Source organism: Ornithorhynchus anatinus, chromosome X2 (genome assembly GCF_004115215.2).
Source record: "Ornithorhynchus anatinus isolate Pmale09 chromosome X2, mOrnAna1.pri.v4, whole genome shotgun sequence".
Lineage (NCBI taxonomy): Eukaryota > Metazoa > Chordata > Mammalia > Monotremata > Ornithorhynchidae > Ornithorhynchus > Ornithorhynchus anatinus.
The window spans coordinates 24,507,262-24,532,762 of NC_041750.1; the positions used below are offsets into that span (position 1 = coordinate 24,507,262).

A 25,501-nucleotide genomic window follows, 5' to 3' on the forward strand; every position below is an offset into this window, starting at 1 on the left:
ATTTACTGAGTGTTCACTGTGCGCAGAGCTCTGTACTAAGCACTTGGGAGAGGACAATATAACAATATAATAGACACATTCCCTGTCCACAACGAGCTCACAGTCTAGCACGTTTATGCTCTCCCTCCCCACTATCCCAGGAATTAATCTGAACAGAGCAATGTGGACCACTGACCAGGCACATTTATGTAGCAACAGCAGCATTTATTGAGCAACCACTATCGAGAGGCAGCGTGGCCTAGTGGACAGAGTCCAGGCCTGGGAGTCAGAGGACTTGGGTTCTAATCCCTACTCTACCACCTGCCTGCTGAGTGACCTTGGGCAAGTCACTTACCTTCTCTATGCCTAAATTCCCTCATCTGCAAAATGGGAAGCCAATGCCCGTTCTCCCGCCTACTTAGATTGTGAACCCCATGTGGGACAAGATAATGTCTGATCTGATTATCCTGTATCTACCCCAACACTTAGTACAGTGTTTGGCACATAGTAAGCGCTTAACAAATACCTTTAAAAAAACTTGAAGTAAACTATACAGGTGCTTTGGGATTTCAGGGAATTTCATCTCCCCTCCCAGATCCACAGCACTTATCTGTAATAAATTTACAAATCTGTAATTTATTTATATTAATGTCTGTCTCCCCCTCTAGACTGTAAGCTCATTGTGGGCAGGGAATCTGTCTGTTTACTGTTATATCGGACTCTCCAAAGCATTTACTACAGTGCTCAGCTCACTAAACACGACTGAATGGAGGCTTCCCTCTAGCAGGGGAGAGAGAAAAAAAATCAGCCTGGGGCCCCCACAACACATCTGCCCTGCTTCCAGTTAAGGGCCAACTGCCTACAGGAACACAAACATTTTGAAGTCCTCTTGTCTAGTTTTGCCTTGAAATCCACCACAAGAACCGTAACATCAGGACCGAAAAAACAAGCCTCTCCACTTCCTAGTGGCTGCCCTCGCTGTTGCCTTGGGGGAATTTTGGGGTGCCATTCCCAGAGCCCAGGAAGTCTGACAGTCATCATCATCAGACACCAATTGGGTCAAGTCACGGGGCGGGGGGCCAACGGAAAACACCACAAGCCTATCTCTGTTTCCTGACCTCATCGGGGATGCACTGTGGGTTAAACCCAGAAAGAGGGGGAGAAGTTGATGTTGCTGGAACTGGTTCTCTCTACTCAGAGTTCAGCTTCACAGGCTAAATGAAGAGTTGGCACCCATGGCCACTGGAGCCAGCCAAGATATGCTCAAGGGAGAGGGTACGAATGACACATAAGAAGTCAAATGATTTGGAGAGGTAATTAAAAAATACAAATTTGCTAATATGCCAAGAGAAAAAAAAGAGGGTGACAAACAGGTTCACAGTGTCACATTCACTCACGATCCCCACCGTCTAAGGTCACCAGGACGGCATCGCTGCCTAGAATTTCATTCACACAAAAAGGAGGATGAACTGATAAAGATTTAAGTTACGGGCGGGGCGGGGGAGAAGTACTGGGAAAAAGCCTCTGATTAAATTGTTTCTCCTTAGTATTTTAGGTCATCATTAAAATGCAGTGAAAACTGTCAGGTGCAGCCTGGTGACTGGTACGATTTGGCACATGAGAAAAGCCCATTTTCTGGCTCAGTCTTTCATGACGGTTGTGGTAGAAGACAGACTCTACTGTGTCCTGTCATGTACAAAGGACAATCACAGTGAGAGCGGGAATTGAAAGCCCATCTTCCTCTCCCACTTGTGACAGGAATGAATTAAAAGAGTAACAGGACCACGTTTTATATAAAATCTAGTCAGGAACAAAGCTACAGATAGACGCTGATAATAATAATGATAATAGTGGTATTTGTTATATGCTTACTGAGTGCAAGGTACTCTATGAAGCACTAGGCTAGATTTAACCTAATCAGGTTGGACACACTCCGTGTCTTACGTGGGGCCCAGAGACTTAATCCTCATTTTGCAAATGAGGGAATCAGAGCTCAGAGAAGTGAAGTGACTTGCCCAGTTTCCCCAAGCAGACAAGTGGTAGAGCTGGGATTAAGATCAGGCTCGTGTTCTATTCACTAGGCAACACTGCTTCTAGATACCATATGTGAGCTCTCATACATTTCAGTCAAATGGGAGTGAGCTCAAAACGGCCAGGTCACGTCGGTGTATCTTCATCCTCATCTCCCTCTCAGAGTCCGGGGTGCGGAGAGGATTCATTCATTCAGTCATATTTACTGAGCATTTACTCTGTGCAAAGCACTGTATTAAGTGCTTGGGAGAGTACAATATAACAATAAGCAGACACATTTCCTGCTCACGACTAGCTTACACTCTAGAAGGGGAGACAGACTGAATACAAATAAATAGATTACAGATATGAACATCAGTGCTGTGGGGCTGGGAGGGGGGTGAATAAAGGGAACAAGCCAGGCGCAGACACAGACGGCAGGGGGATTATTCTGGGAGCCGTTCTGAACCAACACATCAAGCCCTGCTACCCTGGCCCAAGGTGAGAGTAATAGCCACCGTTTTCCAGCTCAGAGAACACGACGGTAAGGGGAAAGAAGAACATGTTTGGGATCCTGGTGTGGGGTAGGAGGGGATGGTCGTCGTCTCACAGGGGTCGGAATATGAATGTCACCGTTTATTGTTGTATTGTATTTTCCCAAGCACTTAGTTTAGTGCTCTGCAACCAGTAAGCTCTCAAAAATATAACTGAATGAATTAACGAAGTCAGGCAATGCGGGCTAAAATCAGCTCATTTGCTGCAGGGGTCTGAGATGCGGGGAACAGGGAGACACCTGTCTCAAAGTCGCAAAGGGCAAGGCGGTGGCAAGACAGATGAAATCGAGGCATAATGAACAAGCTGGCGCAAGAAAAGCGAAGGTGCGAGATGGGCCGAAGTGGAAAGCAGTGATATAAGGCAGGAGGGGGAGAGTTAAGTTTGAGTGCTTTAAAGCCAATGGTGAGGAGTCTCTATTTGGTATAGAGGTGGACGGGTAGTCACTGGAGGCTTTTGAGGAGGGGGGAGGCGTGGATCGAAAAGTATTTTAGAAAAATGATCCAGGCAGCAGAGTGAAGAACGGATTGGCGTAGGGAGAGAGAGGAGGCAGAGAAGTCAGCTAGGGGGCAAGTCTAGTAGTCAAGGTGGGGAAAAAAGTGGTTGGATCAGGGTAGCAGTTGGATGGAGAGGAAAGGATGCGCTTTAGTGATGTTGTGATGACAGAACCAGTAGGATCTGGTAACAGATGATATAAAAGTAAAGCTTATTAAAGAAACTGTAAGCTCCTTATGGGTAAGGAACAGGTCTACCAACTCTGTACTCTCCCGAGTGCTTAGTACCATGCTCGGCACAAACTAAGCATTCAATAAATACCATTGTTTGATTAAATAAACTACAGAAACATAAGCCTTCGCTGTCAGGCATCACTTAAAAACTGACAGATCGAACACATTTCTGTAAAAGAATTAATCAGATGGGGCTACGTGTTGATTAGAAAACAAAAAGGAACTATTGAAGCTGAGTTCTACAATAAAGGTAATTTTGTTATTATTTTGTCCCACTGCTCTGCATTATTGCTAGGTTAAAGCTGTACAAAATTTTTAAAAATGGTAATTTAACCTTTAGTTTGCTAGAGAGCTGAAATCATTGTTCAATCTAGACTGTGAGTCCGTTGTTAGGTAGGGATTATCTCTATTTGTTGCCGAATTGTATTTTCCAAGCACAGAGTACAGTGCTTTGCACAAAGTAAGCACTCAATAAATGCGACTGAATGAATGAATATGATATTGTAAACAATTTCAAATGGCTTTTTTTTTTAAAAAAAAATCCAGGTTCCATTAGCTTCTAACAAAGTTTCATTGTTTACAATAACCGAGCAAAGACAGCCATAGCATTGTACTAAACAAATACGGAATTTAAGTGACAGATTTCCCAGTGATTTGTTGTTTCCAAAACAGTTCAAGTACAAAAGCCAAACATAAACAAAGGTAAATTTGAAACCAAACTTAGAAGTAATATACCCAAAACACTGGCAGGACTACATAAGTAAAAATATGCCTTTGTAAGAGGAAAAAATTCATCCTCTTTCTTGCTGTAATAACAGCATATGTCACTTTTAGTGATCAATTGGAATGCTTGTCAGCTGTGCACTAAAGCTTCACAAATCTCTGTGAAGATTTTCCCAGAGGAGGAGTGATTTTGTCTGGAATTTCTTTGTGGAGCTTGTTGAAGGTATATATTATCCAAAGCATAACCTTTAATATGAAGATCTGATGAAAACATTCAAATTCCTAATCAGGAATGTTTCTATCCTACAACTTTGCATTTATCTCCTGCAGTTTTTCAAGAATCTTTTCTTTGGCTGCAAGCCTAGTGGGAAGAGAGACCACATCTAATTAACCTCTGGACATAATCAGCTCCTCTGAAACAGGGGCTTACATATTTTGTAAAGAAAACTTTAAATTGTGTACTATAAATGATTTATTTATGGTAATGTCTGTCTCCCCCTCTAGACTGTAAGCTCGTTGTGGGCAGGGAAGGTGTCTACCAACTCTGTCATATTTTTTAAAGGTATTTCTTAAGCACTTACGACGTGCCAGGCACTGTACCGAGCATGGGGTAGATACAAGCTAATCAAGTTGAACACAGGCCCCGGCCCACATGGGGTTCACAGTCTTAATTTCCATTTTACAAATGAACTGAGGTCCACAGAAGTAAAGTGCCCAAGCTATTGTTCTTGTCTGTCCATCTCCCCCAATTAGACTGTAAGCCCGTCAAAGGGCAGGGACTGTATCTGTTACCGATTTGTACATTCCAAGCGCTTAGTACAGTGCTCTGCACATAGTAAGCGCTCAATAAATACTATTGAATGAATGAATGAACAAGCGAATGTACTTTCCCAAGCACCTAGTACAGTACTCTGCACATAGTAAGCTCTCAGTAAATACCACTGACGATGTGATGATGAACACTGTTAGGAAAACAGGGATCGTCCTTCCCACCGTACTTATGTAGATACAGTGCATCAGAAGGAACTGTTTTGTCCAACTGCCTGGTGTACGTCATGGCCTGAGCATTTCAGCGCACGTTTTCGATAACCTAGGTTCGGGAAAAACCCACAGGGTAGAGAAGACCTGGCTGCAGGTTGACAGCAAAGCTGTCAGATCCTGCCGGGTGTAAGATTCTCTCTGGGGAGAAGGAGGACACGGAGGGAGCAGGTCTCAATTCACTCGTACCCCAACCGGACATCAGCAGCAGGTATGTTGGCGAGTCGCTGCAGCAGTAAACGCTAAACTGTGCCCTGAAAGTTAATGAGCCATCTAATTGAACAAAATAGTAGCAGTCATAATAGTAATATTACTACTACCAGCTGGCCTGGTGGAAAGAGCACGAGTCTGGGAGTCGGAGGAGCTTGGATTCTAATCCCGACTCTGCCATCAACTTGCTGTGGGACTCTGGGCAAGTCACTTAACTTTTCTGGGCCTCAGTTTCCTCAACTGCACAACAAGGATTAAATATCTGTTTTCCTCCTGTGAGCTCCATGGGGCACAAGGACTGTGTTCAACCTGATGCCTTGTATCCACCCCAGAGCTTAGGACAAACGCTTGACTCATAATAGGAGCTTAACAAATACCATAATAAAACGCAAAGACAAGGTGACTGACGATGAGATACTATCCACTCAAGTAAATGCAGGTGAAAAGACCAATGCAGGATTTAAACGAGCTGAATGGGTCGGGACCCTCTTTCCCTTTAAAGTGTCGATAATGAGCAACTATTATTATCTATTTTGTAGTATATGCCCTACTGTAAATATTGCCACATTTAAAAAGAGAAGCCTCTAACCGTTCATCAGATGAAGTCAATCTAAAACAGAGGTGTGATAATTACCTCTTCTGACTTCACTTGTGCCACCTAGAAATTAACAGCACTTTGGAGTCTAAATTACCAATCTTTCAGTCAGGTTCAGGTACGAAAGAGAAGCGCACGGGCCTGGGAGGCAGAGGACCTGGGTTCTGATCCAAGCAGCGTGGCTCAGTGGAAAGAGCCTGGGCTTGGGAGTCAGAGGTCATGGGTTCTAATACCAGGCTCTGCCACTTGTCAGCTGTGTGACTTTGGGAAAGTCACTTAACTTCTCTGTACCTCAGTTACCTCATCTGTAAAACGGGGATTAACTGTGAGCCTCACTTGGGACAACCTGATTACCCTCTATCTACCCCAGCGCTTAGAACAGTGCTCTGCACATAGTAAGCGCTTAACAAATACCAATATTACTATTATTACTGGGTGACTTTGCGCAAGCCATTCGCTTCTCTGTGCCTCTGTAATCTCGTCTGTAAAATGGGCAGTTGAGATTGTGAGCCTCAGATGGGACCAGGGACCCTGTTCAACCCCATACCTACCCAGGCACATAGTAAGCGTTAAATAAATTCCATTAATAAAGAAAAGAAAAATAACGTGGAAATAGAAACCCAAGCAGCTCTTTAAAATATGAAACTTGATAGAATTGGAGTGCCCTCTAGTGATCATTTAAGATATACAATATGATTTTTTTTTACCCAACTGTACCACAAAACCCACTTAGCAACAACTGCATTTTAGAAGGAGGGTATTAAAGAAAAAAAATTCTAGGCAAAGATAAACTAATCTATCATTTAACATGATGATGATGATGTTGGTATTTGTTAAGCGCTTACTACGTGCAGAGCACTGTTCTAAGCGCTGGGGTAGACCCAGGGTAATCACGCTGTCCCACATGAGGCTCACAGTTAATCCCCATTTTACAGATGAGGTAACAGGCACAGAGAAGTGAAGTGACTTGCCCACAGTCACACAGCTGCCAAGTGGCAGATCCGGGAGTCGAACCCATGACCCCTGATTCCGAAGCCCAGGCTCTTTCCACTGAGCCACGCTGTTTTCCCAATGGTTAGAGACCATGCTAGTTCTAAAGAACTGTTTTATTATCCTTGATAATAATTTGAATAATTCCCTAAAAAAAGGCCCCATGTACCTTTCCTCAATACTTCACTGATCGAGTCAGGAAAAAAACCCCATAAAGTTCCTTCTGCTTGCTTTTTCATTACAGTTTAACAAAGTTCCTTCTGCTTCTTTTTTCATTACGGTTTAACAATATGTCTTTGGATTTTCAGGTAAAATGATGTAAGTATAGTGGTCAGCTTGAGGCCCTAACTTAGAGAAGCAGAATGTCTCAGTGGAAAGAACCCGGGCTGGAGAGTCAGAGGTCATGGGTTCTAATTCCAGCTCTGCCACTTGTCAGCTGTGTGACTGTGGGCAAGTCACTTAACTTCTCTGTGCCTCAGTTACCTCATCTGTAAAATAGGGACGAAGACTGTGAGCGCCACGTGGGACAACCTGATTACCCTGTATCTCCCTCAGCGCTTAGAACAGTGCTCTGCACATAGTAAGCGCTTAACAAATACCAACATTATTATTACTATTAACACCACAAATTGTCTTCCACAGACTGTGTACATTCAAGAGGGTAGTGGTAGTGAGGCCTAGAGAGAGGAAAGAGCATGGGCCAGATGATCTGGGTTCTAATCCTGTCTCTACCACTTGCTTGTTCTGTGACTTTAGGTAAGTCACTTCACTTTTCAATGCCTCAGGTTCCTCATCTGTAAAATGAGAAATCAATACCTGTTCTCCCTCCTTCTTAGTCTGCGACCACAATGTGGGACAGGGATTGGGTCTGACATGACTATCTTGTATCTCTCCCAGCCCTTTGTACAGAGCTTGGCCCATGGTAACCGCTTAACAAAACCATAAATAGTATTATTATAAAGAGCCAAGATTAAAAATGGAAATGCTTTGACATTACTTTGTACTCCGTTATTTCCTGAATAATAATTTGGGAATGTGGAAAAAAAACCCCGACATTCAATAAAGGGAATCAATGATGCTTAAATAATTCAAGAGGCTACAATGGATGAGGTAAAGTTATGAGAGTATTTTTAAATGCTTACTGCCTCTTTCCTACAGAGTAGAAATAATTTCACAGAAGCCATGTTAATAAAACAGTCCTGATTTTAAAAAAAAATTCACAAGGACGTGGCCTCTAAAAGTACCAGCTTCAGTTACAATTTACAACTTGGCTTAAAAGTGAGACAACACAATAAAATAATCCTGGCAGGAACAGAAGAAATAGATTTCTAGTTCATACTGCTTTCTGGGAAATCAATGACTAGAGAGATAAGAAAACCACTGAGGGAAAAATTCAAACTAAGTAACTCCAAAATACACTTTTGCCTTATGCTCAGGCAATTTTGCCAAGAACAAAAAAGGGAGAGTTTAGGATACAGATTGAAAGACATTTTGATTCCTTTGAAACAACTTAAAAGATATTCGGGGAAGGCAAGCGTCTCACTTCCGTGATGGAGCTTCGTCAATTCCGGCTCAAGTGAGTCTATCCTAGGTGCTTAGACCCAGTGGGGAATTTGGTCTGCCTTATGGACTGGAAAAGTTGGACGCAGTCTAATAGTGGAGCAGATGAAAAAGCAGTCTTTGGCAGGGTATGAGGGAGAGAGAAGTGGCACGCTAAAAACGAACTCTAGTGGAAGAATGCTGAAAGCAGCGAGGCCTAGCTGCTTATTATTAATGTCTGCCTCTACCTCTAGATAGTAAGCTCATTTTGGGCAGGGAATGTGTCCATTTATTGTTAGATTGTACTCTCCCAAGCGCTTAGTACAGTGCTTTGCACACACTAAGTGCTCAATAAATACGACTGACTGACTGACAAGCAGAAAGAGCACGGTCCCGGGAGTCAGGGCTCTGCCATTTGCCGGCTGTGCAACCTTGGGCAAGTCACTTCACTTCTCCATGCCTCCGTTTCCTCATCTGTGAAAGGTGAATTCCATACCTGTCCTGGCTCTCCCTCAAACTGTGAGCCCCACATGGGACAGGGACTGTGTCCAATCTAATTATCTTCTACCTAGTCCAGTACTTAATACAGTGCTGTTACTACTATTAATAACCATAGCTGTGATTTGTTTTAATGTCTGTCTCCCCTGTACACTGCTACTGGGCAGTGTCTCCCAACTCGACTGCACTGTGATAGTAGTATTTATTAAGGACTTCCTATGTTCAGAGAACTGAACTCCTTGGGGGAGTATACAGAAGGTGTCTGGCACACAGTAAGGACTTAAATATAATGATAATAATAATAAGTTAAACCCTGTAATGCCTCTTTTCTCTACAAGGAAGATACAGTTTGCCACTTACTCAGAGTTGCTGTCAAGGATTCCAGATCATCTAGAAATCCTGGAATTTGTTGGAGCTGTTCCTGAAGTTCCATTAGACTGTTCTGCTTTTTCTCCCAGTGTGCTGAAAGCATCACCACCTCACTATCCACCAGCTGGAATTGAAGGACAGTGATACCATTCATCACAGATTTCAGAACAAATCGAGGATGATTCATTTCCAGAGCACTGCCTTTTTCCAAATTCTTCATTCGGAATCCCTTTAATAAAACAACATCTGCATCCTCATCAGTCATCATCATCATCATCAATGGTATTTACTCTGTGCAGGGCACTGTACTAAGCACTTGGGAGAGTACAACATAACAGAGCCGGTAAACGCGTTCCCTGCCTGCAATGAGCTTACAGTTTGGAGATATTAATAGAAATAAATAAGCCTCTCTGAGAGGCGTGGGGAGTTCCCTCGATAAATTGGGAAGATAAATCCCAATTAGGGATTAATCCTCCCTCTAAAACAGCTTCACACCTGGTAAAGGGAACAGATTTCAAGAATGATCTCGCCCAATTCCCTAATAATCCTGCCCCACACAGGCACTCCTCTGGCCCAGAGGTTCCATAGAGACTTTATCCTTAAGGCTGTTGCCCTTGATAGGTGTGTGTGTGTGTGTGTGTGTGTGTGTGTGTGTGTGTGTGTGTGTCTGTGTGTGTCTGTGTGGTATTTAAGTGCTTACTATGTGCTTACTGTACTTAGTTCTGGGGTAGAAACAAGCTAATCAAGTTGGACACAGTCCATGTCCCACATGGGGCTCACAGTCTTAATCCCCATCTCCCAGTGGAGATAACTGAGGCACAGAGAAGTGAAGTAACTGTCCTGGGATAAGAATCCAGGTCCTTTGGACTCCCAGGCTCGTACTCTATCACACCAGCTATCTGTGTGATCTATGCAAATGTCCCTCCTAGGAGTGATTTTCCCAAATTAATCTGATTCTTCATCCTGATCCTTAACCGGAATTTCTGGCTGAGTAAGGCTGCCCATTCCTCCAGTATGCAGGATAAAGCCTTTACTTCAATCAACCGTATTTATTGAATTGGATTTACAATACAATTGAATTATATTTACTTGAATGTGAACATAAATTTTAATGGCTTTCAAATTATCCCTAAATGTTTCTAATTCACTTTGCAATATTTAAAGTTCAAATAATACAATCACTTCAATTGAAATAATTGCTAAAGAAGTTGCTTTCCCTGCCATTTATTTGATTTTGAGGGTGACCACTTCTAGACTATGAGCACGTTGCGGGCAAGAAACGTTTCTACCGACTCTTTTATAGTGTTCCCTCCAAAGCGCTCAGTACAGGGCTTTCTGCACCCAGTCAGTGTTCAATAAACATGACTGACCGATGGATGAAATGTTTTAAGAATTGCAAATCCTTTACCTCTCCAGCACTTGCACACTCCTTGGCTCCTTTATGAAGAGCTGCCCAAGTATCTTCATACCTAAACAACAGAAAATATCGGTTACAAGCAGAGCCCACTATAGGTTTAAAAAGTATACTGGGCCAGATGTCAACAGACCAGGGAATGAAGTGTCTTCTTTGGACTAATAGAGAGCTGGTTGGGACACATTTTAACTAAGAATCTACATTTACAACACAAAGACATTTACAAGTCACTAGGGATGATTAGCAGCGGATCAATTCTTCCTTTCATTTAAAAGCCACGTAAATCCTTTGAAAAGTCAATAGAGGCAGCGACATTCACACTGCAGAGAGGAACACACTTTGCTAACTAGGTCTGGCTGAGGAGGCCGAGAACCTCACAATTGCCTGGTGGCTGGGGAACAGAGCAGTCAATCACTCTAATTCAGGTAGGATTTTAAGGACGGATATTAGCCAAAGCCACTGGAAGGTTGCACAACTATCTGTCAATCTCACTTATTTTAAAGACAACAGCCTAGGCCTTTTTGCTTTTAAGAAGCTAGAGAATTTGGGGATAATTCCCCATTTGGAAAATCCAACAAGATAATGCCACCATCCTCCCTGTCTCAGTTTCCAAACTGCTACCATGCCAATCCAGGTGCTTATCCTATCAATCGTATTTACTGAGTGCTTACCGTGGGCAGGGCACTGTACTAAGCGCTTGGGAGAGTACAATACAACAGAGTTGGTAGACACATTCCCTGTCCACAACAAGCTCACAGTCTGTAGTCAAGATGGGATGCATCAGCCTCCTCGCTGACCTCTCTGCTTCTTGTCTTTCCCCTCTCCAGTCCATGCTCCACTCTGCTGCCCAGGTCATTTTTTCTAAAAAAAGTTCAGTCCATATCTGCCCACCCCTTGAAAACCCCAAAGGTTGTCCATCCACCAGTGCATCCAACAGAAACTTCTTACTACCTGCTTCAAGGCACTCAGGTACCTTCTTTCTAGCTAGAGGCAGCGTGGCTCATTGGAAAGAGCACGGGCTTTGGAGTCAGAGGTTATGGGTTCGAATCCCTGCTCGGCCACTTGTCAGCTGTGTGACTTTGGGCAAGTCACTTAACTTTTGGTGCCTCAGTTACCTCATCTGTAAAATGGGGATTAAGGCTGTGAGCCCCATGTGGGACAACCTGATTCCCCTCTGTCTACCCCAGCGCTTAGAACAGTGCTCGGCACATAGTAAGCGCTTAACAAATACCAGCATTATTATTATTATTATTACCTCACCATGCTGATCTCCTACTACAGACCAATCCACACAATTCAATCCTCTAATGCCAACTACTCTTTGTTCTTGCATCTTGTCCATCTCACCTCCAATCCTTTGCCCACATCCTCCCTCTGGCCTGGAACTCCCTCCTCCTCCATGTCTGACAAACCACCTCTCTCCCTGCCTTCAAAGTCTAAGACTTCATCTCTTCCAGAAGGTCTTCCCTTATTAAACCCCCATTTCCTCTACCAGTCTTCTGCTCTGTATCACTTTATGCATTTGGATCTGCTCCACTTAAACCGCTATTAACCCCATCCTAAGCCCCATGGCAATTACTAATATTAACTTACACTCGGCCATTTCCACTATCCGAAATTTATTTTAATAATCCCTCCTGGTGGGTAGGGATCGTGTCTTTCAATGCTATTGTATTACACTTTCCCAAGCACTCAGTACATTGCACTGCACACCGTAATTGTTCAATAAACAGCACTGATTAATTATTAAAACCCTCACTCTTTGGTAAACCAGACAGCTTGATGAACACCCCCTGAAGGAGAAACAATTTATTGGCTTGAATTCATCTAGTTCCTGCAATGAAGAGTCCTTTGCTTTCAGAGAGAGATGGGGCTCTGTTTGAAAAACAGAGCAAAGTAAAAATCTATGGGCTTAACAGACATATCTCTAAAGACTGAGTCAAGCTCATTCCAGACAGTCCCCTTGGCTGCTCAAAACAAATATCTCACACACACACTGAAATTCTCATCACTGACCAAAGTTTGGAAAAAGAAAAGAGACACTTTGCCCCAGGAGGTTGGTGTCTTAAGACAAGATTCATCTTTGACCCTGTTGAGATTTCTTGGCTGCAACAGGGACATACTGCTTGCCTTTAATGTTTTTTACATACAGAACTTATGTATGTAGCCATAGTTTATATTAATGTGGGATCACTAATTTATCATATTATTAGGCAATCACTCTCCCCACCATCGAAGTCTTACTGAAGGCACCTCTCCTCCAAATAGCCCCCCCGACCTGAATTAGTACAGCTTTCCCTGTACTAACTTATCAACCAATCGGTGGTATGTGCAGAGCACTTTACTAAGTGCTTGGAAGCCGACGCTACAACTGAGTGGGTAGATACGTTCCCTACCCACATGAAGTTTACAGTCTAGAGTGGGCAGGCAATGCAGAAGGAAAGGGGAGCAGGGGAAATGAAGGCTTAGTCAGGGAAAGCTCCTTGGAGGAGATGGCATTTTAATGTCTTTGAAGATGGGGAGAGTGATCATCTGTCCCAAAGAAATGGGGAGGGAGGAAGTTCCAGGCCAAAGGGAGGACACGGGCAAGGGATCGGTGTCAAGAAAGATGCGATCAAGGTACAGTAAGTAGGTCGGTGTTAGAAGAATGACATGAGCAGGCTGGTGTGTAGAAGGAAATCAGCCAGTTACTGTAGGAGTCGGGTAAGTTGATTGAGTGCTTCAAAGTCAATTCTGAATCTCCTGTCCGTGAATTTCATCTAACCCTAAATTTATGGGTTAGATTTAGTTTGGCAGCAAATTCCATGCATTTGCCTTCTGCTGGGTCAAAAAGTATTTCTTGTTTGTTTTTAATCTCAAACCTTCAAGCTTCAGTGAGCCTCTTTTCTGCTGTTTATTCGGGTAGGAAGGGTGGGTGGACTCCTTTAACCCCCTGACCAGAGTGTTTCCAGGTCAGGAAGCAGCCCAGGATTGAGGCTGGCTCTCCTCCACTGGGCTCGGGGAGAGGAAAGAAAAAGCCTGATAAACTTTAAACTGAAAACATGGAGGCATTTTTACAAAAACAAGCCAACCATGAATCAACAACAGCATACTAATCCAGCTGGAAAGAACTCCAAACTAGGATTAGGTCTGATAAAAAATTTTAAATATTTTTTATGGGAGGAAAGACAAAAGCATTGGTGGAAGGCTGACAAAAAGCTTACCTGCTGAGTAATTCTAATCCAGCAGAGAAATCTGGCAAATACTGAACAGTCCTGCAAAAGAAATAGTTTATTAATGCTTTGGTACCTGTATGAAACAACTGCAGGATACAAATTACATGTAATATCATTCTGGCTTTACTAACTTCTAAATTGAGTTTTACCCTGTCATTGAGGATGGTGATGACACAGGAGCAGAACCAGATAAACACTCCATTTTAGAAAGACCTGGGTATTAGGACGTTGAGAAGGAAAAATATTGCAACTGACACTGATGTGCTTTTTTGAGAACCTGGTAATGAGCCTACAGGGGTTCTACTAACCAATGTTATTTTTTGATACCAATGTGCTTTTCATTCAATGTTACTTTTAGTTGAAAAATTGAAGGCTAGTCAATCAATGAATGGCATTTTTGAATGCCGGAGTCAGTCAATCGTATTTATTGAGCACTTAATGTGTGCAGAGAGAGTACACTGTAACAATATAACAGATACATTCCCTGCCCGCAAGGAGTTTACAGTCTAGCGCACCGGACTAAGAGCCTGGAATAGGACAACGGTAGTAAAACGTTTCCTACCCTCAAGGAGCATGAAGTTTTATATTTACAGAGAAAAATATTATGATTTTACAAAGAATGAAAGCAAAAAGAATAATAAGACAAATATTATTTGCAAAGATTGAAAGCAAAAGGAATAATAAGAGCAGTAAGTAGGATAAATCTATCAGGAATTAAGAACTGAATACATAATTGACTGGACAAATAAATTTATAAACAATAATATACTTATATCTATGAGAGCAAAATAGAAGAATAAAATATAAAGATGCTAAGCTTGGGTGTTGGAGTGACATGACTGGGGCTCTAAATAATAATCGAGGAATTTGTTCATCAATCAATGGTATTAGCTGAATGATCATTGTGTGCGGAGCCCTGTGCTATACACTTGAGAGAGTGCCTTGATTCTATTTATCTTGATGATGTTGTCTTGTTTTTGTTTCGCTCTGCTTTGCTTTGCTGTCCGTCTCCCCCGTTTAGACTGTGAGCCCATCACTGGGCAGGGATTGTCTCTAATAGTTGCCGAATTATACATTCCAAGTGCTTAGTACAGTGCTCTTCACATAGCGCTCAATAAATACTATTGAATGAATGAATGCAATTTAAAAGCATGGGCAGAGGTGATCACTGCCCTTAAGGAGCAGACAAACTAGAAAGTCCCTTCGGACTCATAAAAATGGAAGTTAGAAATTATAGTTGGCTCTCATTAACCACCACTAGAATTAAAAAGTTTCATACAATTTCCTGGGGATGGAATCACATACATCCATTCCCCATTATATTCTCTACAGCTCTTTTACAAATTGTTATTGCATTTCGATGATTGAATTTTAATGCTTGAATTACTTACAGTGCTCTCTTACTTCGAGATTACACTGCAAAATTTCCTTGGCTTAAGCACTTCCCTTCCCTTTGAAGTATTTTGACTGCCTCGCCTGAGTGATTAAAGCATAGATAATGAGGTTCCATTAGCCCAGAACAGGAATGGAAAGATAACACTTTGAAAATGAAGTATTTACATATGCACACAAGAAAAACTGCATTCAAAATCTCTTTGTTGGAACAGCCACCCCCTGATACGATACAGTTTTTATGGGTTTTAATATATCCATTTATATTGTTTTGGTCATTTTGGGGTCTTGGGTATGAAGTGGGTGCTGTGACTTCAAAGGGGAGGCTTTCTGGAGGAGGGAATGACAAGAATCCAATCTGAAACATGGAGCCAAAGTGCAGCTTCTCATAAAGCCACCTGGGAAAACTACACTTGTTTAGCACTCTATCATTGAACACTATTTCCTTTAGCAAGTATGACCTGGGGCATAACAGCAATGTCGACTAATTCTACTATTCTTTCCCGAGCACTTAGTAAACTGCTCTGCCTGCAGTGGGGGCTCAATAAATACAATTGATTACTTGTGCTTTGCATTTACACAATGCTTTCATTTTTCCAAAAGGCTTTCGCATCAACTGTCAATCAAGCAATTATATTTATTGAGTGCCTATGGGTGCAGAACACTGTATTAAGTACTTGGGAGAATACAATATAAGAGAGTTGGTAGACACATTCACTGCCCACAACGAGCTTACTGTCTGGAGGGGGAACAGACATGAATATAATTAAATAAATTCCAGATAAGGACATAAGTGCTGGGGGCTGAGGGACGGGTGAATAAAGGGAGCAAATCAAAGTGCAAACTGCCTTATATTATCCTCACAATATCCCTGGTGGAGCAAGGGAAGGCAGATATGTTTCCCATTTTCAGATGAAGAAACTGAGGATCAGCAAGGTTCAATAACTTGCCCTAGATCACACAGCAGGCCAGAGGCACTGCTGGAACTAGAACCCAGATCTCCCTACTCCCAGGAGGCTCATTTTACTAGATCTCGCTGTCTTCCACAGCCCATGCTGCCTTCTATATACTTCCTCAATGGTATTTATCGAGCACTTACTGTGTGCAGAGCACTAAACTAAGCACTTGGGAGAGTGCAATACAACAGAGTTGGTAGACATATTCCCTGCTCACAACGAGCTATTAATAAATCACTAGAGCACTTCCATCTGAAATAGGTTTCACACCACAGCAAATTTCAAAGTTTGGATTCATGCAGTATGGCCTAGTGGAAAGAGCAAGGGCCGGAGTCAGAGGAACTGGGTTCTAATTCCGGCTGCACCACCTGCCTGCTGTGTGATCTCGGGCAAATCATTTCACTTCTCTTTGACTCAGTTCCTTCACCTGCAAAATGCCGATTCAAGGCACCTGTTCTCCTTCCTAAAGAGCTCCAGATGGGAGAGGGCTCTTGTCTGACCTGATTAATGCTGTACCTACCCCAGCGCTAAGAACAGTGCTTGACACCTAGTAAGCACCTAACAAATACCATAATAATGATAATGATCACTCTTACCTCGGCTTACTTTTTCCTTTTGCTTCTTTTGACTTGTCACTTAAGGTCTTCAATCTACAAATTCAAGGAGAACAGAGAGTGTTACAATTGTCATCATTTACGGGGATGAATTCGCCAACAGTCGAATTTCAGGGGCTCATGGGGGAGCAGGGTGAAGGGAGTGGGATGATTCACCCCTTTTCAGGAAGCGCTAAAACCATCTCACTCTCCCAGCAGAGACTGAAACCACCCCCAGTATTTTCACAACTGTCTGGACTCTCCAAGCCAACTTCAATCCCAATCAAACGTATTTACTGAATGCTTACTGGGTGCAGAGCGCTATAAGAAGTACTTGGGAGTGAACAGTATAACAGGATAACAGTACGTCAGACACATTCCCTGGCTACAATGAGCTTACAGTCTAGAGGGGATGACAGACAATATTATAAATAAATTAAGGATAAGTACATAAGTGCTGGGGGGCTGAGGGGGTGGTGAATAAAGGGAGCAAATCAGGCAGAAGAGGAAATGAAGGCTTAGTCAAGGAAGGCCTTTTGGAGGAGATGTGCCTTCAATAAGGCTTTGAGGGTGGGGAGAGTATTTGTCTACGCAAACCATTCAGTTTCCTTTCTCCCCCTCATTTCAAACACTCTCCAGTCCCTGCCCAAGGCTAAATATCTTTCCTATGTCATGCCGCTTGGCCTGTTGATAAAGACACATTTATATCCATAAAGCAAATCCTGCTAAGCATAATGGGCAGGGTATGTGTCTACCAACTCTGTTACACTCTCCCCAACAATAGAGTCCTCTATTCTGCTTTTTACGCAAAAGACATCCTTAGCCGTAGCCTATATCTAATGCTCAAAAATTAGCTATGTTAAAACAGTCAGTCAAGCCAATTCAAGTTATCCTGAATTGACATTCCCAGACATTAGGAATGATTCCAGTTTTTAAGGGACACTGTGGTAATCTGGCAGAATGACAGAGTGTCTCAGCCAGACTTGCCTCCCGCCTCCCAGGACCTCTCGGTTTCCGATGCAACAAGCATCCAGGTGGAGAAAGCTGTGGAGCTAATGGACTCTCTGTATTGCCTGGTCATGCTAGGCTGAAATAAAGCTGAGGCCCATTAGCTTGTCAGCTTTTATAACTGATACTTCCCCCCTCCACAGACCTAGTCTAATTCTCTTCCTAAATACAAAGCCACACCAGTAAAACTGCCATTAAAAGCACATTAGAATGCCTAATGTCTGCTTCATACCAGTGAAGACTAATGCATGATTTGGATCAAATATGCAACCTCAAATTCATCATTATCACTCGATACTTTATTTTTAGTTTAACTGTCTCAGTCTGCCCTGTTAAAATCACATTTCTTCCAAGAGGCCTTCCTGATTAGGTCCTTAGTTTCCCTATTTAGCTTCCCTTCTGCATTTTCTATGTACTTGGGGTGTTATCCCTTAAGCAGTGTGATATTGACCTCCCCCAGCCCCACGGCACTTCTGTCAATCAATCCACAGCATTTATTGAGCACCTACTGTGTACAGAGAGCACTGTACTAAGTGACAACTTTCCCACAGCACATCTACATAGCCATAATTTATTTCTATTAAATGTCTGTCTTACCCTCTAGACTGGAAGCTCGGGGAGAGGGAACATGTCTACCAACTCGGTTGGTTATACTGTATTCTCTCAAGTGCTTAACACGGTGCTCTGCACACAATAAGTGTTCAATAAATATGACTGAATGATTAGTTCCCTGCTCACAAAGAGCTTATATCCCTATACGCTGCTGTTTTCCCTCTCTGTAATTTATTTTAAAGTCTGCCTCTCCACACTTGCTGGTTAGCTCTCTGAGGGCAGGGATCATGTCTATTATCGCTGTTACACTATACTCTCCCAATCACTTGATAGAGTGCTCTGCACACAGTAAGGGCTCCATAAATACAAGGATTGATTGATTAGGTTTGCAACAATCACGTCAGTCTGGAAGCTTTGTAGAAAACAAAGAAACCGAAAGGCATCTTAGTAGGAAATCGAGGAGCTATGTGGAATTTGTTAAAAAGATTTTAAAAATCCAATTAAGCAGACGTCTCTGGTGGTCAGCACAGCAACCAAAGTGTGTCTTCCCTTCCAAGACGGGCCTTGCTTTTAATCAATCAAGGGAATTTATTAAGCACTTACTGTGTGCAGAGCACTGTACTAAGCACTTGGGAAATCCCATACAACAGGATTGGCAGATGCGTTCCCTACCCTCAACAAGCTGAAATTCTAGAGGTTCAGACATGAATATACATAAATTGATAATATATAACTTACAGATATGTACACCATTTATAGATATGTATGAATCTTAACTTTAGGAGTGTCACTTGGGAAACTGAGGAAACAAAGAGACCCTTTTGAGGATGTTATAATTAAGGTATTCATTAAAGTGTTTACTATGTGCTAAGCACTTAAGTACTGGGGTAGATATGACATAATTCGAACAGACAGTCCCTGTCCCAAACCTGGTCTTACCTGGGGAAAATGACATCTGCATCGACCTTTGAGCTCTTTGGACATAATGTTTGCTAGTAACTAAAATAATAGCTATTAATACTATAATTGATAGATATTTCTTTTCAAAGCTATTTTGGGCAACACACTTTCCTTTTTCAATCACTGCTGCTTATTGAGTGCTTACTCTGGGTGCTGTACTATGTACTAGGGCGAGTACGAGAGTGAATAGATGAACTCTGCTCTCAAGGAGCTTACTGTTTAGCCACGGCAGCAGACACTAAAATAAAATACACATAGGGTAAGTAACTGAGTTTAAAGATCTGTACATAAGTGTTGTATGGGGATGGGATGAAGTGATCATCTCAGTGCTTAGAGGGTGAAGACTCAAATGCCCAGTGAAGAAATAGAGAAGGAAATAGGGTGGGGAGGTGAGAGATTTCTTGATTTTGTGCTCCACCATTTTTCAGTTTTCTGCCTTTCACTTCAAGCTTGTGCAAAGAAAACATTTGCTTCAAAAAGTCTTCTTGTTTCACTCTCTAGAAGTTATCTTCAGCTTTTTACACCAAATGAGTCAACAAACATGCTTAGAATTAATCTATTTATCTACTTAAAATTTGTATTTAAGTGCTTACTATTTGTCAGGCACTGAGCTAAGCAATGGAGTAGATACAAACTAATCAAATTTGACTCAGTCCATGATCCACATGAGGCTCACAGTCTTAATCCCCATTTTACTGATGATGATACTGAGGCACCGAGTAATCAAGTGACTTGCCCAAGATCACAGAGCAGATGAATGGCGGAGTCAGGGTTAAAACTCAGGTCCTCTGATTCCCAGGCCCGTGTTCTTTCCACTAGACTACGCTGCTTCCACTTAATTTAAATTTTGTCTTTACATGCAACTCCAGGAGCTCACTAACAGGAACTTGCAACGGAAATCTAACACAAGAAACTATGCCAGAAGCAAAATAGAGAAACGTGTCCAGTTTCAAACAATCTGTCAAACTTACACACCAGATGACCAGAGCTACAGACCTTCAAGCACAGAATGGGCCTGTTTAGAAGATGTCCCAGACAAAGAACTTTCTCACTTTCTCCATACATTGGCAGGAAAGGTGATCCTGACTGATGGTCCCATCCACACGACTGCCCCTGGCATATGAAACCAAATCTGAGGCCAGCCATAAGTTCACCCTCTCCGGTGGTCTACGACCATTCACTGGAACTCTGTTGCATTATACGTTTCCCAAGCACTTAGAACAGCATATAGTAAGCGCTTAACAAATACCATTGATCGATCGGTTTACAGGTTGTGAAGAGGAAGGGCCTAAGGGTGTATCGGCCTTCCCACCCTTAGATGACAGTGATCCTTGCCTTCGGAGATAAGGTCCTGCCAACAGATGATGCTCAAACTTGCTCTTGAAGATAGGGATTGTGCAGCCTCTTAATGAAAATGTCAGGCACTTGTCAGGTGACAAAGTAGCGTGTCTGGTTTGGCAAGGCACTGGCTTATCAATAGGGGTTTGGGCCTTAGTATGGTGCTTTGCACACATTAAGCGCTCAATAAATATGATTAAGCCATTAAACGTAGGGGCCAACATTCAGTCCCACCAATGGCTACTCCAGGCCGCTACTGTTTCTGAAGTCCTCTTTGACCTCCAACCTATCATTTAGGAAAGTACCACCTAACATCTCAAATTTCCCCTTTAGCAAACCACCCTGAACTGCCCAGCCGGATATTGCAATCCCTTTGGCTCCACTGCTAATTACAACGCCTACGGTTTCTCGTAGTTATGAAACCTACATGCTTACTACCCACAGCACGAAAGTGTCTTTTAAGGTATCCTTCTGACTGGTGGTATTGAATTTGGGGAACAGGTTTGCCCTGTCCACACCTTTCCCAACTTTGTAGGCTTTGACCAGGTTCTCCTCAGTCTGTCTTTCCAAAATGGGATGAGCTTTGGAGAGGAAATGAGGAAAATAGGGGAGTGTGAGGAGAAGACAGATGGGCAAGAAGAGCAAGAGCATGGAAATGCTAAGAGTAAAAAGAGGCAGTAAGATTAGCCCAGAAACTGACAAAGAGGAAGAGAAAGACATAGAAACACAAAAATAAGATGAGGTTCACAGAATCCATTATGCCTAAAAACAAGGACTCCTCCTTTTAGAGCTTACATTCTAATGATTACAACAGGCCCATATGGAGTAAGATGTTTTCCCCAACCCAAAAGAGGAGAAAATAAAGTGAATCCACGAACACAGCATGCCAACAAATCCTCTAGTGGGGAAATATTACAAGTTTAAACATGTGGGGAGCAAAAACTCTCAACACAAAAACACATGCCCAAGATGTGACGGGTTCAGCAATAATCCAGAAGACTGGCATAGCTTTGAGCACACTTTCTCTGCCTAAAGCTTAGAACACTGCACAAAAGAAGGATCCAATCTCTTTCGGGATGAGCTCCAGGCTCTGCTGGCTCTGGCTCGGGTGATTCCTAAAGGAGAGGGGCTGCAGAGATCAAAAAGATCAAAATGATCAGAAGTCAAAAGAACCCACTGGATCATGGACTGTCATTTTTGCTCATTCAAATTGGGAACAATTGAGAAGCAGCACGGTCTAGTGGATAGAGCATGGGCCTGGGAGTCAGAGGATCTGAGTTCTAATCCCAGCTCTGCTACTTGTCTGCTGTGAACCTTGGGGAAGTCACTTCACTTCTCTGGGATTCGGTTTCCTCATCTGCAATATTGGGATTAAATCCTCCCTCCAATTTGGACTGTGAGCCCCACGTGGGACAAAGATTAGGTCCAACCTGATTAACTTGTACCGATCCCAAAGCTTAGAACAGTGATGGACAAAACTGTGAGCACTTAACACCTGAAAAAAACAAAAAACTTGACTGTAAGCTCGTTGTGGACAGAAAATTAGTCTATCAACTCTGTTTTGTTGTCCTCTCCCAAGCACTTAGTAGAGTGCTGTGCATACAGTAACCACTTAGCAATAATAATGATGATATTTAAACGCTTACTATGGGCAAAGCCCTGTGCTGGGGTGATACAAGGTGATCAGGTTGTCCCACGTGGGGCTCACAGTCTTAATCCCCATTTTACAGATGAGGTAACTGAGGCACAGAGAAGTGAAGTGACTTGCGCAAAGTCACACAGCTGACAAGTGGCAGAGCCGGGATTAGAACCCACGACCTCTGACTCCCAAGCCCGGGCTTTCCCCACTGAGCCACGCTGCTTCTCCACTGCTGTGAAGGAATTGTGGAAATACCATAAAGGAAATATCATACCATTAAGGAATACCATTAGGGAAATATCATAATTATCATGGTATGTGTTAAGTGCTTCCTATGTGCCCGGCACTGCACTAAGCACTGGGATGGATAGAGAAGCAGCATGGCTTAGTGGCCAGCGCACAGGCCTGTAAATCAGGTCGGGGGTTCTAATCCCAGCTCTGCCCCTCGACTGCTCTGTGCTCTTGGGCAAGTCACTGCACTTCAGTGGAAAGAGCCCGGGCTTGGGAGTCGGAGATCATGGGTTCGAATCCCGGCTCTGCCACTTGCCAGCTGGGTGACTGTGGGCAAGTCACTTCACTGGTCCTCGGTGACCTCATCTGTAAAATGGGGATGAAGACTGTGAGCCTCACGTGGGACAACCTGATGACCCTGTATCTATCCCAGCGCTGAGAACAGTGCTCTGCACACAGTAAGTGCTTAACAAATACCAACAGCAGTGTGGCTCAGTGGAAAGAGCCCCGGCTTGGGAGTCAGAGGTCATGGGTTCGAATCCCGGCTGTGCCACTTGTCAGCTGTGTGACTGTGGGCAAGTCACTTCACTGGGCCTCAGTGACCTCATCTGTAAAATGGGGATGAAGACTGTGAGCCTCAAGTGGGACAACCTGATGACCCTGTATCTCCCCCAGCGCTTAGAACAGTGCTCTGCACATAGTAAGCGCTTAACAAATACGTGTGGCTCAGTGGAAAGAGCCCCGGCTTGGGGGTCACAGGTCATGGGTTCGAATCCCGGCTGTGCCACTTGTCAGCTGTGTGACTGTGGGCAAGTCACTTCACTGGGCCTCAGTGACCTCATCTGCAAAATGGGGATGAAGACTGGGAGCCTCCCGTGGGACAACCTCCCCCGGCGCTTAGAACAGTGCTCTGCACACAGTAAGCACTTACCAAATACCAACATTATTATTATGAGTATCTGTGAAATGGGGATTGGGACTTGGAGGCCCAAGTGGGTGTCCTTCCAGACGACCCGAGGACCCGAGCACCCGAAGACCCGAGCATCCAAAGCCCCGAAGATCCGAAGCCCTCCGGGACCCGAGCACCCGAAGAGCCGAGCACCCGAGGGCCCGAGCACCCAAAGCCCCGAAGATCCGAAGCCCTCGAGGACCCGAGCACCCAAAGAGCCGAGCACCCGAAGACCCGAAGAGCCCAGCACCGGAGGGCCCGAGCACCCAAAGACCCGAGCACCCGAAGGGCCGAGCACCCGAGGACCCGAAGAGCCGAGGACCCAAGGACCCGAAGAGCCGAGGACCCGAGGACCCGAGGACCCGAGGACCCGAAGAGCCGAGCACCCGAGGACCCGAATCCGGGAGCACGCGCGGAGGAGGCGTCGGCGCCGCGCGGCCCCGCTCCCGCTGCCCACCCGGAGGTCAGGTCCTGCTGCACGCTCAGCAGCCGCTCGCGCAGAGTCTCCAACATCGTCGCTGCTGCTGCTGCTGCTGCTGCTGCTTCTTCTTCCTCCTCCTCCTCCTCCTCTTCCTCGTCCTGCGCGGGCCCGCAACTGTCACCGGCGCGGCCCCGCTCCGCTCCCCACCCCCCCCCTCACCCTCCGCTCCGCTGCGCAGCCGCACTAACCAGGAAGAGCCGGAGGGCCGAGCCCGCGCCCGGGGTCGGGGCCGCGCCGCGCGCGGCCGGAGGGGGGGGAGGCGCGCCCCCGCCGGCTCTCCGGACCGCGCAGCGGGGCGGCCGCCCGACGGCGCCCCCTGGTGGCGGCCAGCTGCCGTCGCACCGTCCTGCGAGGGGCTCTGGCCACTTTGGGGGAGGCTGAGGGTTTGGTTTCTTTGTATTAATAATAATGTTAATAATGTTGCTATTTGTTAAGCGCTTACTATGTGCAGAGCACTGTTCTAAGCGCTGGGGTAGACACAGGGGAATCGGGTTGTCCCACGTGGGGCTCACAGTCTTCATCCCCATTTTACAGATGAGGGAACTGAGGCACCGAGAAGTTAAGTGACTTGCCCAAGGTCACACAGCTGACCAGTGGCCGAGCCGGGATTAAGCACTTACTACTACTACTACTACTAATAATAATTATGGTATGTGTTAATAATAATAATGATGAGAATAATGCTATTTGTTAAGCTTTGTATTAAGTACTTACTACTACTACTAATAATAATTATGGTACTTGTTAATAATAATAATGATGACAATAATGCTATTTGTTAAGCCCTTACTAGGTGCTGAGCACTGTTCTAAGCGCTGGGGTAGATACATTCATTCAGTAGTATTTATTGAGCGCTTACTCTGTGCATTGCACTGTACTAAGCGCTTGGAATGATAATGCTGGGTATTTGTTAAGCACTTACTATGTGCAGAGCGCTGTTCTAAGCGCTGGGGTAGATACAGTCATTCATTCAATAGTATTTATTGAGCGCTTACTATGTGCATTGCACTGTACTAAGCGCTTGGAATGATAATGTTGGGTATTTGTTAAGCACTTACTATGTGCAGAGCGCTGTTCTAAGCGCTGGGGTAGATACAGTCATTCATTCAATAGTATTTATTGAGCGCTTACTATGTGCATTGCACTGTACTAAGCACTTGGAATAATAATGTTGGGTGTTTGTTAAGCGCTTACTATGGGCCGAGCACTGTTCTAAGCGCTGGGGGAGATACAGGGTGATCAGGTTGTCCCACATGAGGCTCACAGTCTTCATCCCCATTAGACAGATGAGGTAACTGAGGCACAGAGAAGTGAAGTGACTTGCCCACAGTCACAGAGCTAACAAGTGGCAGAGCCGGGATTCGAACCCATGACCTCTGACTCCCAAGCTCAGGCTCTTTCCACTGAGCCATGCTGCTTAAGTGACTTGCCCAAGGTCACACAGCAGACAAGTGGCGGAGCGGGATTAGAATCCACGACCTCCCAAGCCCGGGCTCTTTCTACTAAGCCACGCTGCTTCTCCAACCAGACACTGTGTAATAA

The 25,501-nt window shown here is 44.1% G+C and overlaps 1 protein-coding gene across 1 annotated transcript in view; it reads right to left on the reverse strand.

The window, feature by feature from the left end:
• The window catches only part of DTNBP1 (dystrobrevin binding protein 1), a 74,567-nt gene extending 50,465 nt beyond the window's left edge, over window positions 1-24,102 (reverse strand). The window contains exons 1-5 of the mRNA XM_016227182.3: window positions 23,936-24,102; window positions 16,805-16,858; window positions 13,849-13,899; window positions 10,640-10,700; window positions 9,223-9,355 (exon numbers count right to left, since the gene is read on the reverse strand). Coding sequence (XP_016082668.1) covers window positions 9,223-9,355; window positions 10,640-10,700; window positions 13,849-13,899; window positions 16,805-16,858; window positions 23,936-23,991 — 355 coding nt within the window. The 5' untranslated portion in view covers window positions 23,992-24,102. The remainder of the gene's footprint in view (window positions 1-9,222; window positions 9,356-10,639; window positions 10,701-13,848; window positions 13,900-16,804; window positions 16,859-23,935) is intronic.
• Between the last annotated feature and the right edge of the window lie 1,399 nt (window positions 24,103-25,501).